The sequence below is a fragment of the Loxodonta africana genome, chromosome 1, assembly GCF_030014295.1.
Source record: "Loxodonta africana isolate mLoxAfr1 chromosome 1, mLoxAfr1.hap2, whole genome shotgun sequence".
Lineage (NCBI taxonomy): Eukaryota > Metazoa > Chordata > Mammalia > Proboscidea > Elephantidae > Loxodonta > Loxodonta africana.
Genome location: NC_087342.1, coordinates 70,787,082 through 70,803,546, shown reverse-complemented (window position 1 = coordinate 70,803,546; position 16,465 = coordinate 70,787,082). Strand labels below are relative to the sequence as shown.

At 38.9% G+C, this 16,465-nt stretch overlaps 1 protein-coding gene across 1 annotated transcript in view; it reads right to left on the bottom strand.

Annotated features, from left to right (window-relative positions):
• The window catches only part of SCGN (secretagogin, EF-hand calcium binding protein), a 54,610-nt gene that overhangs the window by 5,168 nt on the left and 32,977 nt on the right, over nucleotides 1–16,465 (bottom strand). The window contains exons 8-10 of the mRNA XM_003416436.4: nucleotides 8,771–8,816; nucleotides 8,464–8,523; nucleotides 6,689–6,757 (exon numbers count right to left, since the gene is read on the bottom strand). Coding sequence (XP_003416484.1) covers nucleotides 6,689–6,757; nucleotides 8,464–8,523; nucleotides 8,771–8,816 — 175 coding nt within the window. The remainder of the gene's footprint in view (nucleotides 1–6,688; nucleotides 6,758–8,463; nucleotides 8,524–8,770; nucleotides 8,817–16,465) is intronic.

The following is a 16,465-nucleotide window of genomic DNA, read 5'->3' as shown; positions in this document are numbered from 1 at the left end:
TCTCAATTATATACAAAATATACACAGGAGTTAATAGTTGTCAGTTAATAGTGGGTCTGTTAGGGTGTAGAGATTGTTTCTTCTTTTTTTTCTCTCTATTTTCAGGTTTCCTTATGATGTAAACACCATTATTACACTACAAAAAATGTAGTAGAAAAAAAAATACGATTTGTGATAAGGGCTAGCTCTTTGGAGGGATAGTATTAGATTCAGCCCTTGAGGTTAGATACTGTCCTCTCTTGCCAACCATCTTCTTTATAAAACAGAGAGAAGCAGAGGGTGTCTATCAGGGGAAAGAATGAACTTTTGGGTGGCCTGGAAGTAGGGGCTCTCATCACCTTCTAGCAGACATCCTGCTCATCTCTGTAGAATCATTTATGTAGCTTCCAACATCACCGTTCATATTTCTATTTCTCCTCAGTGGGTACTGGGAATCTCAATGTTCTTGTCTTTTGATTTTCCATTTTAAGCTGCAGATTCCTGTGTTTATTTTTATGCTGAGTGAGTACTATAAAGAACAATAACAACAACAACAGCAAAAAATTCGTTGTCATCAAGTCGATTTCGACTCATGTTGAGCCCATGTGTTACAGAGTAGAGCTGCTCCATAGGATTTTCTTAGCTGTAATCTTTACAGAAGCAATTTGCCAGGCCTTTCTTCTGTGGACCCATGAGTGGGTTCGAGCTGCCAACTTTTAGATTAGTAGTCAAGTGCAAACTGTTTGCACCACTCAGGGAACTATCCTTGTTGTTGTGTACCATCAAGTCAATGCTGACTCACAGTGACCTTGTATAACAGACTACAACTGCTTCATAGGGTTCCCAAGACTGTAATCTTTATGGAAGCCGACTGCCACATCTTTCTCCTGCTGTGCAGCTGGTGGGTTCAAACCATCGATCTTTTGGTGGTCAGCAGCCAAGCACTTAACCACATTGTCACCAGGGCCCCTTCAGGGAACTGTGCCAAAAATCAAACCCACTCCTGTCGAGTCGATTCCGACCCATAGTGACCCTATGGGACAGAGGAGAACTGCCCCATAGGGTTTCCAAGGAGCAGCTGGTGGATTTGAACAGCCAACCTTTTAGTTAGCAGCCGAGTTCTTAACCACTGTATGACCAGGGCTCCTCAGGGAGCTTTAAAACCAAAAAAAAAAAAAGGAAAACCCAAAACCCGTTGCCGTTGAGTCGATTCCAACTCATAGCAACCCTATAGGACAGAGTAGAACTGCCCCATATGGTTTCCAAGCAGCACCTGGTGGATTCGAGCTGCCAACTTTTTGGTTAGCAGCCATGGCACTTAACCACTATACCAGCAGGGTTTCCCACGGAGCTACAGGCTCCTAAAAATCTTGTGCAGAAATTATTGTGTTGTCTCCCTCAGGGGCTTGCTATTTCATCTATCAGACAGAAGACAGAGTTGGACATCATTTTCTTAAAGTTAGGGGATGCGGTCTTCTGGTAACCAAAAAAAAATTAATGCAAAGTTAACATATGCATCATACATACGTTGGTTTTCCAAGAAATAAAAGACTTGAAAGTTATTATTGCAAACATCAGGGACCCTGGCCCCATGTTATAAGCTTCGAAACTAATATAGATCCCTACTGATGCTATGATTTGCTCTGATAGTTGGCTTTTAAAATAAATTGCAGCTATCAATTTGTTTACTTGGCCCATGGCCTTTCATATAAGATGAATATAAATAAAACAGTCACAGGAGCTGACTGTGTTTTATGAAGCCACAAAATGTCACATTCAACCAATGGTCATCCCTTGATTATATCTTTCAAATTATATGCAGAATTTTTTTAAAGGACCCTTGAAGACTAGGCACAATCCAATAAAGACTGGGAAAGATCCAATAAAGTGATGCACCCTCAATTATCTGGCTTCAGAGGAGAATGTCAATAGTCATCTATTAAGTACATCCTTTTTAGCTCAAAAAATGAGCAGCAGAGACCTTCTAAAATGCTTCCATAGCACTAGTCACGACCTGACTTAAAAAACTTAGTCCTTAGAAAACAGGTCTGTCTCAAATTGGCTTGCACTTAAAATGAGAGGTATCTTTCGGCTCGCCCAGACACCTCACAAAAATGGAAGGGCGGAGACAAAAGTGACAGAGGCTCCTCTGGTTTCTGATGGAGTTGATTTGCATTCATCAAAGAGTTAGGCTGACCCCTGCTTCCAAGTGATCTTTTGAATAGAGCTATAATCAACAGTTATCAGGCCTAGAATTTTCCCCTCCTCTTTAATTTTCTCAGGAAAAATATCTCATCCACTATGTTGCTGGTTTAGATTTTACTTCCATTTTCTTCCATTGAACTTTGAAAGCCATTGGCAAACTCAGGGACAACTGAGAGGTGAAATCATTAAAAATTAATAAGATTATCCAGACTCAAAAGGGATGATTTTTAAGACAGAACCTAGTAAAATTACACTGCTACAAATACCTGAGAAAATTATATGGAAATAACGAAGACCAGAGAGAAAAAGTTATGAGAGCTCTATTAATTTCCATGTAGATTTGTGACACAGTCATAACAACAGCTAATATTTATTGAGCTCTTAATAATAACTTAATATTGTTATAGATAATAATTATTGAACTGGTACAATGTTAATTGCCTCTCCCGTCACCCATCTGTCAGTTTGTTGTACAGCGGTGGCTTGCGTGTTGCTATGACGCTGGAAGCTATTGCACCGGTATTTCAAATACCAGCAGAGTCAATCATGATTGGCAGGTTTTAGTAGAATTTCCAGACTAAGACAAACTAGGAAGAAAGGCCCAGCAATCTACTTCCAAAAATTAGCTAGTGAAAGCCATACGGATCACAATAGAATATTGTCTGATATAGTGCTAGAAGATGAGCCCCCTCAAAATACACAGTGGCTACAACAATGGACTCCATACCAATGACTGTGAAGATGGTGCAAGACCAGGTAATGTTTCGTTCTGTTGTACTTCAGGTTGCCAGGTGTTGGAGCTGACTCAAGGACAACAACAATTGCCTCTCACATACTGTCTTCTCCAGTCTTCACTACAACTTTATGGAGGTAGAATCTATGGTTAGTCCCATCTTCCAGATGAGGAAACTGAGGTTTGGAGAGGCTAAATACCTTGCCCAAGGTCACATAGCTGGTGGGTGGTAAAGCCAGAACTAGGACCCAACGTGGTCAGAACCTGGGTTCTCAGCCTGAGTTTTCAGTTGCTTTTTACCTGTTACTTTCCTTAATTTTTGGTTTTTATACACTATGCAAAGATAATTTTATAATCAGAAAATGAAACAAAAATTTTAAAACTATGAGTTCTAAAAAAATGTAGATTGATTTCTGCCTAATTTTTACCTGTATGTAAGTTAATTTTTGTTAACAAGCATGCTTATTGCTCAGAAGCTCTCTTTTTCACTGGTTTCTTTTATGTTATTATTTCAGACAGGATTACCCACTAGAATGGCTCAGCCATGCATTGAGCTGCTGATTCCATTTATGAAGTTTCCTCTCAAGTGCTAATTATTCTTATGCTCAGAAACTTACTCTAAAGATTACAGCAGCTTTGTCCTAATAAAATAATAAAAATTATCATTTTTGGAGCTCCGTAAAGATTACAGCCAAGAAAACCCAGGGACTGTGCTACATGTCGATGTTATTCCTAGACATCAGATAACCTTGGAAAATAGCTATTATTGTGCCCATTTTATGGATGAGGAGACAGGCATCAGAGACGCTAAGTTATATTCCCTCTGATACACAGCTTGCAAGTGGCCAAACTGCGATTAAAGCTTGGATCTGTAAGACTCAAAGCACTGTCCATCATCCTGTCCTTTCTCACTGCAAAAAACCTTCCAACCTCTTCTTTTCAAAACAGAAAGAGGAAAAGAGAATGAAAATGAGAGTAAGAAAGAGGAGGAGGGGCAGCAGCCACCACCACCATGGCAGCCCCTCCAGAAATGACTGTCCCAAATTCTGTGCCTCTGATGGCTTCCGTTTCAAGCACAGCCAGTCCCTCAGGCCTGCTGAGGTGCGTCCTACCACCTGGCAAAGATGTGGGATGCCAGGCAACCTCTTCAGCTACAAATAAGATCTCAGACCCGGGAAAATTTTATTTTCTACAAGTTTGGGATAAAATTAAAGAAAAAACAAAGTTGTCAAGTAGATTCTGACTGATGGCGACCCCATGTGTATCACAGTATGCTTCATAGGGTTTTCAATGGTGGATTTTTTCAGAAATAGATTACCAGGCCTTTCTTCTGTGGTGCCTCTTGGTGGTCTCAAACCCCCAGCCTTTCTGGTTGGGGTCCTTAACTATTTGCAGCACTCAGGGACTCCTAAGGGAATAGCAAAAGAAGGGAAGAGGGAGATGTGTTTGATAACTGATAGCTCACTTCTGCTGGGCACCCACACATGCAGACTTTAGGAAGCAGGGCCTGGGAGAAGCAGGAGGCCAGGCCCTCTAGCTGGCAATTTGTAAGGTTCTGGAGCACCAGGCTCTACACTTAGGCAGGAAATGGTACCCCCACCTCTCCACAGAGAAAGCCACAAGCTCCAAAAAACAGGATCACTATACCATTTATGATAGGGTGACAGTTGTTTGCATGTGGGAATGATATAAATTTTGAGAAGCCAAAGGGTGGAGTGCTATGGGTTGAATTGTGTCCCCCAAAATAAGTGTTGGAATACTAACCTCTGTGTTTGTAGATGAAATCTCACTTGAGAATAGGATTTTCTTTGGTACGTTAACTAGGGTATACCCTAAACCTCATCACCTCTGAGATATATAAACAGCAGAACAGAGACAAGCAAGCACACATGAAGGAAGACAAACTCTATCTGATGACTACAGAGGCAGATGAATCTACAAGCCCAGGATCTCCAAGGATTGCAGACTACTAGAGCTGAAATAGACAGAGAAGGACCTCTGCCTAGACCCACATGCTGAATTCAGACTTTTAGCCTCCTGAACTGTGAGAAAAATAAACTTCTGTTTTTTAAAGCCACCCACTTGTGGTATTTCTGTTACAGTAGCACTGAGGAACTAAGACACCATTCATTCTATCAAGAGGAAATGAAAACTCCAGTTTGGCAAGGCCTTCGGCTATGCAACTTTAATGCCCCATGGATAATTGCTCAGTTTTTATTGCAGAAGTTATTCTGGCATTAAATAGATAATGAGTCAAATGGGATTTTCCTTTAGCAATTGAGGTAAAACACCCATCCATCATTCTGGCTGTGCAAATGCCTGTAAAATCTCCAACACAATCAATATGTGGAGGAGAAAAAGAAGAGGCAAGGGATCCGTTTGGATGGGAACGGCAAAAATTAGGAGTCTAGGAAGACATCACAGTCATTCTGATTAGAATCCAGAAAAAACCTCATCCATGCCCACTCATTCACAGCATGTGAACTCCCGGAGATTTATGCCAAAATTGGTGTCTGGGGCTTTTTCTGCTGCAAGCCTCCATGATTTTAATCAGATAGTCAAAGGAGTCCTGTGTATTACTACTCTAATTTTTTGGCATCCGGGCCAATCAGGACATAATCATTGTGTCCCAAACAAACCTTAAAAACATCCCTAAGGATATGAGACTATTAAATTCAGTGTCTAGTTGGTCCCATAGAAAAGAAGTTAGAAATGATCTGCTTAACTGAATCATGCAGCCAGTCAATATAGTTCACCAGGGTCGCCAAAGGATTTCTTTTTATAACACTATCTACTTCTATTGTTGTTGTTAGGTGCCGTCAAGTTGGCTCCAACTCATAGAGACCCGATCTACAACAGAACGAAACTGTGCCTGGTCCTGCGCCATCCTCACAATCGTTGCTATGCTTGAGCCCATTGTTGTAGCCACTGTGTCAATCCATCTTGTCAAAGGTCTTCCTCTTTTTTGTTGACCCTCTACTTTACCAAGCATGATGTCCTTCTCCAGGGAATGGTCCCTCCTATCTACTCTCGGGTGGTGCAAATGGTTTGCACTCATCTACTAACTAAAGGTTGGTGGTTTGAACCCACCCAGTGGCACTATGAAAGAAATGCCTGGTGATCTGTTTCCATAAAGGTTACAACCAAGAAAACCCTATGGAGCAGTTCTACTCTGCAACACATGGGGTTGCTATGAGTCAGAGGCTACTCAATGCCAACAGGTTTGGTTGTGGTTTACCTAGTGAAGACAGCTCTGTGTTGGAGACAAATCTAAATTGTATCAGCTCTAACCATAGCAGTGGTCTTGAAAAACAAGTAGTCATTCTAAACTAGATATTAGTGAAGGCCCATGGTGAAACATGCAATCCCAAATCTGGACTGTATTACATGAAAATTAAATTGGAAGTTTTAGTTATTCTAATAATCAAGGGCTAATAAAAAGGACTTTCTGTAATCTAAAACTAAAACAGTAAGATAAACAATGGCACTGAGTTCCTTTAGTTACACAGATGACTTGTAAATGATGATTAAAAAAGAGAGGAAGAGCACCATTACAGTGGGCATCATTTAAGTTAAACTACAAATGATTTTAAGAAAAAAGGAGATTTGTTGACTTTCATGGGATCTCAAAGGTTGTAAAATAAACTATGTTCCCAGGTTTTCTTTCCGGAATTAATCTTCAGCACCATCAATTCTCAAAAATTAAGAACTCAATCTAAATGGCAACCCCCCTTCATGATGGGAATCATCTACACAAACTCATGAAACCACCTTGACAAGTTCCATCATGTCTTTGACAAATCCATCCACTTCTGGGCCTTCAAGGGCTCCAGTTTTACTCTGAAAGAAAAAAAAAAAAATCCAATCATACAAATATCACTTTCTTAAGTCAAAAACCTAAGGGATAAATTAGGCAAATGGACCAAATCGATAGTCTTTCTAAGTGCAAACAGATTCAGAAATGACATGTTCCCACCCATGTTCTTTGTGTAGAATGTGAACGTTCCATGTGAATTAAAGAATTCATTGCAAATAGCTCCCACCAGATAACCAAACTAGAAGCAGTGATTTTGAGCTCCTTGGCTCTTACAAATAGCATTTATATGGCATATACTGACTTTATTCGGTTTCCAAGTACCGGGCTTTGGTTCAGCAAAGTGTTAACTTCATGTCATATTGATCCTTTTAAGGATAAGCTGACATCTTTTAAAATTTTGCTTTAGGATTTGGCAATGATTTGGTGATTATAAAAGTATAGATTTTAAATCAGGAGAGAATAGATTGAGTGAGCATATTAGAGTTACCATTTGGTCTGAACATAAGACACTTATTTTTCTATGCATTTAATAACCCATGAAAATATGAATGTCTACAAAATACAATACATATTAAACAATTTGTTTCTTCCCTAAGGTTTCATCCATTCTATTCAAGTTTCATTAACTCTGAATCTTTAACATATGATTTCTAAAATTCTGTTTCCGTAGTATATTTACCAGATTTTAACTAGTACTTACTGTGGACCAGGCCCTGTTCCGAGAGCTTTGCAAACATGAGCTCATATAATTCTCAAAACAATCCCATGAGATAAGTATGATTGTTATACTCACCACCCCAATTTTACACATAAGGAAACTGAGGCACAGAGACGTTAAGGAACCTGCCCAAGGTCACAAGGCCATAAGCTGGGATTCAAACACAGGTATTTTAATCACAGAGGCCACATGCTTAACCAGTACACTCTGCTGTCTCTCACAGGCAATGCTCTTTACTGCTCAGAATACGACACACGAGGTCCAGTCTGATCAGATCTCTTATAATCTTTCTCAACTTTATGTTTTTCTTCCTTCTTGTATTTTTCTACCTTCTCCTCAAGAAATTCAATTCCTGTGCCAGACTGTGTGCTTTAGAATTATTATTTTTTCTTCTCCAAAGTAGGACCAAATAATTAGTCCTATGAAAGAAATAATTTTTATGCTAAATAGGCCTGACATTATTTCTAAGTCTTTGGATAGGATATATATTTTTGTTGTTGTTGTTGTTTATTTTTGCTTGTTTGTTTTGGTTTGGCTTTTCAGCACACCATTTTAGATGGAGACCAAGAAGGAGAACTCTTCTCTTATTTTGGAACCAAGAAAAAAAACAAACATTGTGATTTCATTATCTTCTCAACTATAAACACTGCTTTGGTCATTCACACTTAGCTCTCAGAATTTATATAGAGAAGCTGAGGGTGCTTTGATGTACCAGCATACGTACCCACCACCCAGTGCCATCGAGTCGATTCCAACTCATAGCGACCCTATAGACAGAGTAGAACTGCCCCATAGAGTTTCCAAGGAACGCCTGGTGGATTGAACTGCCGACCCTTTGGTTAGCAGCCTTAGCACTTAACCACTACGCCACCAGGGTTATCCAGCATACATATAGGATCACTATTCATCACATAAGTTTAGGGTCCATGGGTAGGAGGACTCCTCCACACACAGAGACTACAAGTTTTCTGCCTACAGACTGCCAGCACAATATGAAGAGGCCATACTTACAACATCATAGTAGGCAAAGATTTTCTCAAAGTCCCTCTTCCTTTCTTCGGTGGAACAAGCCTGTGTATGGAGAAAGCATCATATTACTCCAGCAATGTGAACTTCATTTGTACAACTCCCAGGTTCTGGAGCAACTTTTATAAACTTTGAGTCAATAACTTTTAATCCCTTAAATCCACTCTGAGCCTTGTTAGTTTCTAGATACGTTCAAGCCAAGACAAACAGATGCCTTCCCTTCTCTCTCTCTCTCAAATCTTTAGAGAAACAAGAATGACAGGAATCTATTTAGAGAAATGTCAATACTTACATCCATTTTAAATTGGAGAAGGAAGTTTTCCTGAAGAGCTAGAATCCTAGATGGGGGTGAAAAAAAAAATGCATATGATTATCTGTCAGCTGTCACTTACAAATAAATTCACAGCTCCGGTGCGAGGAAAAGGCAATTTCCAGATTATTCTGCACAATAGAATAGGTGCTTAAAAAGCAGGAATTTGTATGTTATAAAAAGAAATTGATTGGGGCTCTCATAGAGATTAGTGGTCCACAGAGTGACTTTTAAAAATTCATCTTGATGGAAAACGGTGGAATAAAGACATCTGAAAATTCTCTCTCCTATAAAAACAAATAAAATTGGAAAAAATGGTCAGAATCAACTTTTTCAGAACTCTAAAACTTAAGCAAAAGCTTCTAGCAATCTAGAAAGCATTTATTCAAGAAAAATGGCTAAAGCTTGGTAAAAACATCAAGTTATATGGCATTTTAATTTGCCCTACTCCCGCCTCTTTCCCTCCTCAGCTTCATGGTAGTCTTGAGACTCAGTATCCCACAATCACAGGGAAAACTAGCAGCTTAAGAGCCACTGGAAAAGACTAAACAGAATTTGACCCTCTTCAAAGGCTAATTCCCAGAAAAGTACCATTATTTGACCTATTTGATGCTTGCCTGGGAAGACAGGCTTTCAAGGCTGTCTTTATTTGCCCTGATTCTGAGCTTGCCCAATATGAGAAGCCTTTTCCCTGAAGACATATGTCAAATACAATTAGAGGCAATTGTTTAAGATCACAAATGACTGAAGCAGTGGGTAAGAGTTGGGATAAACAATAGGATAACCAAAAAGCTTAAAAGGAAAACCTGCAAAATGTGATGTCCATAGGGGATTTGAAAGCTTCAACAGATTTCGGGGCCACACACATGTAGGGTTGTGCCCATGTCCAGGGTTGTGCACATGCGCATACAGAATTGAATGAAGGAACAGAAACTTCAACAGTAACAGTTTGGAACTTCGATGCTCCATTTCCAACAGTGTGTAGAAGGAAATGGAAGACTTGAACTACAAACCCACTAAACTTAACAAACACCTGTAGAACTCACCACTCAACAACAGCAGGATACACATTCTTCTCAATGTTCCACACACGAAACATTTTTCAGGATAGATATATGTTAGGCCACAAAAGAAGTCTCAATAAATTTAAAAGAATTGGATCAAACAAAGTATGTTTTCTGACCATAACAAAATAAAATTAGAAATTAAGAACTGAAGGAATTTGGGGAAATTTTGTGGAAATTAAAAAATATACTCTTGGAGAAAACGTCATGTCAATCCAGCAATGTGAACTTGAGTTACACAATCTTCAGTTATGCAATTCTTTCAGGCTCCTGGACAACTTTTATAAACTCTGAGTCTTACCAGTCTCTAGATAAGAAAATTATTATTATTGTTATTGCTTACAAAACTATTTTAATTTTCTGAGAAAACTAGAAAATACACTGAGATGAGTGAAAACAAAAACACAACATATCAAAATGTATGTGATGTAGTGAAAGTAGTGCTTTGAGGGAAATTTATAGCTGTAAACTAACACATTAAAGATGAAAGATCTCAAATCAGTAACCTAAACTTCCAGCTAAAGAAATCAGAAAAAGAAGAGAAAATTACTCAAAAGCAAGCATAAATAGGAAAATATTATATTAGACCAGAAATAATTGAACTAGATAATAGAAAAGCAATAGTCAATATCAAGAAAATCAAAAGTAGCTTCCTTGAAAAGATCAACACAATTGACAAAACTTTAGCTAGATTGACACAAAAAAGAGAGAAGTTTCAAATTACTAAAATCAAAAACAAAAGTAGGGATATCATTACTGATCTTATAGAAATAAAAGAGATTATAAGGGAATACTATGAATAATTGTATTACAATACATTAGATAACCTAGATGAAATAGGCAACTTTTCAGAAAGACACAAACTACTGAAACTGTCTCAAGAAGAAATAGAAAATCTGAACAGATCTATAACAGGAAAAGACGTTGAGTCAGTAATCAAAAAAACTTCCCACGAAAAAGCTTCACTGGTGAATTCTAACAAATATTTAAAAATTAACACCACTCTTTCTAAATCTCTTTCAAAAAGTAAAGAGAACACTTCCCAACTCGTTCTATGAGCCAGTATTTCCCTGATGCTAAAACAAAGACATACAAGTAAAGAAAACTACAGACCAATATCCCTTATAAATAATAGATACAAAAATTCTCAACAAAATACTAGCCAATTGAATCCAGCAACATATAAAAAGGATTATGCACCATGACCAAGTGATACTTATCTCAGGAATGCAAGGTTGGTTTGACTTAGGAAAATCAATGAAAGGACAAAAAACACATCATCATCTTAATAGATGTAGTAAGCTTTTGACAAAATCCAAAATCCATTTCTGATACAAACTCTCAGCAAACTAGGAAAAGAAGGGAACTTCTTCAACCTGATAAATGGCATCTGTGCAATTACTCACATTTTATGTCATCCTTAATGGTAAAAGTCTGTAATCTTGCACTCTAAGATCAAAAACAAGGGATCTTCAAAGCCATCAGCCTAGTTTCAAATCTCTCTCACTCTGCTTTCCTTTTCCACATTTAACGGATATTTGTTATTATATTGGGCTCACCCAGATAATCCAGAATAATCTCTTTTATTTTAAGGTCTGTTGATTAGTAACCTTAATTCTGTTTGCAACCCTTATTCATTCTTGCCGTGTAACAAAATATTCATATATTCCAGAGACTAAGATATGATTTTGAAATCACGTAGTAACTGTTTCGTTGCTTTGCATTTCTATTCATTGCTGCTTTAACTCCTTGAGTTCACAAGGATTATTGACTCCTCCTATGTACATTATAGGAGCCCTGGAGGCACAGTGGTAAAGAGCTTGGCTGCTAACCAAAGGTCAGCAGTTCAAATCCACCAGCCACTCCTTGGAAACCCTATGGGGCAGTTCTAATCCGTCCTATAGGGTCGCTATGAGTCGGAATCAACTCAACGGCAATGGATTTATTTTATTTTTGATTTGTATACGTAACACTCCACTAGTTGAGAAGCTATTCAAGAGATTAAGGCATATTCCTTACCTTCTAGGTTTTTAAACCACAACCAGTTGCTGTTGGGCCAATTCCAACTCATGGATACCTCATGTGTGTCAGAGTAAAACTGTGCTACATAACATTTTCAATGGCTGATTTTTCAGAAGTAGGTCACCAGGTGTTTCTTCCAAAGTGCCTCTAGGTGGACTTTAGGTTCCAACCTTTCCAGACATCCAGCCAAGCATGTTAACCATTTGTACCACCTTGTCAGAACTGCTCCTAGGGGGTGTTTGAATACCTGTAGGGGTGTTTTTTTATTATTACAGTAAGATATAGTGCCCAAAGATAAACCTCTCAGGTTTGAAGACACTCAAAAGATGACTGGGGAAGAGCTGCCACCTCAAAGCAGAGTCGGCCTTAATGACATGGATGGAATAAAGTTTTCGGGACCTTCATTTGCTGATGTGGCCCAACTCAAAATAAGAAGAAACAGCTGCAAACATCCATTAATAATCAGAACCTGGAATGTATGAAGTTTCAGACTTTCAGAGTAGGAAAACTGGAAATCATCAAAAATGGAATGCATAAACATTGATATCCTAGGGATTAGTGAGCTGAAATGGACTAGAATTGGCCTTTTTGAATTAGACAAGCATACTGTCTACTATGCTGGGAATGACAATTTGAAGAGGAATGGTGTTGCATTCATTGTCAAAAAGGACACTTCAAGATCTATCCTGAAGTACAATGCTGTCAGTGATAGGATAATATCCATACCCCTACAAGGAAGACCAGTTAATATGACTATTATTCAAGTTTATGCACCAACCACTAAGACCAAAGATGAAGAAATTGAAGATTTTTATCAGCTTCTACAGTCTGAAATTGATCAAACATGCAATCAGGATGCATTGATAATTACTGGTGATTGGAGTGCAAAAGTTAGAAACAAAGAAGAATCTGTAGTTGGAAAAATATGGCCTTGGTGATAGAAAGGATGCCGGAGATCAAATGATAGAATTTTGCAAGACCAACGACTTCGTCATTGCAAATACCTTCTTTCACCAACGTAAATGGCGACTATACACCTGGCCCTCTCCAGATGGAACACACAGGAATCAAATCGACTACATATTGGAAAAGCTCACTATCAACAGGGGCCGACTGTGGAACAGACCATCAATTGCTCATATGTAAGTTCAAGATGAAACTGAAGAAAATTGGAGCAAGACTACAAGAGCCAAACTACAACCTTGAGTATTTCCCACCTGAATTTAGAGGCCATCTCAAGAACAGATTTGATGCACTGAACACTAATGACCGAAGAGCAGAAGAGTTGTGGAATGACTTCAAAGACATCATCCATGAAGAAAGCAAGTAGTCATTGAAAAGACAGGAAAGAAGAAAAAGACCGAGGCTCTGAAACTTGCTCTCGAACGTCAAGCAGCTAAAGCAAAAGGAAGAAATGATGAAGTAAAAGAACTGAACAGAAGATATCAAAGGGTGGCTCAAGAAGACAAAGTAAAGCATTATAATGACATGTTCAAAGAGCTGGAGATAGAAAACCAAAAGGGAAGAACACACTTGGTGTTTCTCAAGCTGAAAGAACTGAAGAAAAAATTCAAGCCTCAAGTTGCAATAGTGAAGAGTTCTATGGGGAAAATATTAAACGAAGTAGGGAGCATCAAAAGAAGATGGAACGAATACACAAAGTCATTATATCAAAAAGAATTGATATTCAACCATTTCAAGAGGTAGCATATGATCAGCAACCGATGGTGCTGAAGGAAGAAGTCCAAGCTGCACTGAAGGCATTGGCGAAAAACAAGGCTCCAGGAATTGACAGAATATCAATTGAAATGTTTCAGCAAACAGTTGCAGCACTTGAAGTGCTCACTCGTCTATGCCAAGAAATATGGAAGACAGCTCCCTGGCCAACTGACTGGAAAAGAACCATGTTTATGCCTATTCCCAAGAAAGGTGATCCAATGGAATGCAGAAATCATCAAATAATATCATTAACATTACATGCAAGCAAAATTTTGCTGAAGATCACTCAAAAGTGGCTGTAGCAGTATATCAACAGGGAACTGTTAGAAATTCAGGCCAGATTCAGAAGAGGATGTGGAACCAGGAATATCATTGCTGATGTCAGATGGATCCTGGCTGAAAGTAGGGAATACCAGAAGGATGTTTACCTGTGTTTTATTGACTATACAACGGCATTCAACTGTGTGGATAATAACAAATTATGGATAACATTGGGAAGAATGGGAATTCCAGAACACTTAATTATGCTCATGAGGAACCTGTACATAGATCAAGAGGCAGTTGTTTGGACAGAATAAGGGGATACTGATTGGTTTAAAGTCAGAAAAGGTGTGTGTCAGGGTTGTATCCTTTCACCATACCTATTCAATCTGTACGCTGAGCAAGTAATCCAAGAAGCTGGACTATATGAAGAAGAACAGGGCATCAGGGTTAGAGGAACACTCATTAATAACCTGTGTTATGCAGATGACACAACCTTGCTTGCTGAAAGTCAAGAGGACTTGAAGCACTTACTGATGAAGATCAAAGACCACAGCCTTAAGTATGGATTACACCTCACCATAAAGAAAACAAAAACCGTCACAACTGGACCAATAAGCAACATCATGATAAATGGAGAAAAGATTGAAATTGTTAAGGATTTCATTTTACTTGGATCCACAATCAACATCTATGGAAGCAGCAGTCAAGAAATTAAAAGATGCATTGCACTGGGCAAATCTTCTGCAAAGGACCTGTTTAAAATGTTGAAAAGCAAAGATGTCACCTTGAAGACTAAGGTGTACCTGACCAAACCATGGTATTTTCAATCACGTCATATGCATGTGAAAGCTGGACAATGAATAAGGAAGACTGAAGAAGAATTGATGCTTTTGAACTGTGGTATTGGAGAATATTGAATATACCATGGACTGCCAAAAGAACGAACAAATCTGTCTTGGAAGAAATACAACCAAAATGCTCCTTAGAAGCAAGGGTGGTGAGACTGCGTCTTACATACTTTGCACATGTTGTCAGAAGGGGCCGGTCCCTGGAGAAGGACATCATACTTGGTAAAGTACAGGGTCAGTGGAAAAGAAGAAGACCCTCAACGAGGTGGATTGACACAGTGGCTGCAACAATGGGCTCAAGCATAACAACAATTGTAAGGATGGCTCTGGACTGGGCAGTGTTTTGTTCTGTTGTGCATAGGGTCATTATGAGTCAGAACCAACTTGACAGCACCTAACAACAACAACAGTGAGAAGGGGCACTACTGGCATTTTGTAGCTGAGGTTCAGGGATCCTACACGTGTTACAGTGGATGGACCATTCTACAGTATGAAGAATTGTCCCATGTCTCATCTGACTTGGAGGTATGTAAAAAACCTGTTTATAATTATTTGAGCTTAGAACTGAATTCCTATTTACACGAAGATTGAAGGTATTTTTTTTTTGGTATACTAATTATGTAAGTTTCCTGTATGGTATACTGAATTGTGTAAATTGAGGGATGATTGTACTTAATTTCATTTGAAACTCTACTGAAACTTATTATTTTATAAAACCTTATCAACAGTAACTGAGCTCTTCATACATGAGTTTCTAAAAGACCATACTTGTATCAGTTGACATCTGAGCTGTTATACTGATGGTGATTCTATACCAAGGTGTGAGCAGCTGTCTTCACTGTGGTTATACCAAGCACTTATACACAGAAATATACATTATTTTATTATTACCTACTTTCATTTCTCCTTGATTTTATAGTTTGGACATTATGTTAACTATTTTAGAATTATGTACATATGTAGGTGTGGTAGAACGAAAATGCCCCCCCCCCACACCACCCCTCCCCTCACACACAAGTGATCAGGTCCTAATGCCTGGAACCTAAAAGCATTTCCTTGTTTGGAAAAAAGGTGTTTGCAAATAGATGTGATTAAGTCAAGGATATTAAAAAGAGGAGATCATGCTGGATTATTCAGGTGGGACCTAAATGTAATCACATGCATCCTCATAAGAGAGAGGCAGAGGGAGATTTGACACACACAGAAGAGAAGGAGACAATGTGACCACACAGGCAGAGGCTAGAGTGATGTGACTACAAGCCAAGGAATGCTGGCCACCACCAGACACTGGAAGAGGCAAGGAATGAATTTTCCCCCTAGAGTCTCCAGGGGGAGGACTGCTGTGCCCACACCTTGATTTTGGCCCAGTGATAACTAGTTTTGAACTTGTGACCTCTAGAACTGTGAGAGAATATATTTCTGTTATTTTAAGCCACTGAGTTTGTGGTAATACGTTACAGCAATCACAGGAACTAATACAGTAGTTCATGTCGTCTATGAAATATATTTCAGGAGTCAGTGTTGGGACTAATAAGGTAGAGAGTTGCAGCTCTAGGACATTACTGATAGTGACACACTCCAGCCTCTAGGGGGAGCTCAAGAATTCTCCACTATCACTACCCGTGGGAAGTACAGAGTTGCATCAGGGTACTAACTGGGTCGGGTGCATCTGGGGAAAATGGCAAAGAAATTAAAGGCTCTTTTTTTTTCCACCCAGATTGTCATCTTTTGAGAGAATCTTTTGGGTGCTTCGGGCCCTC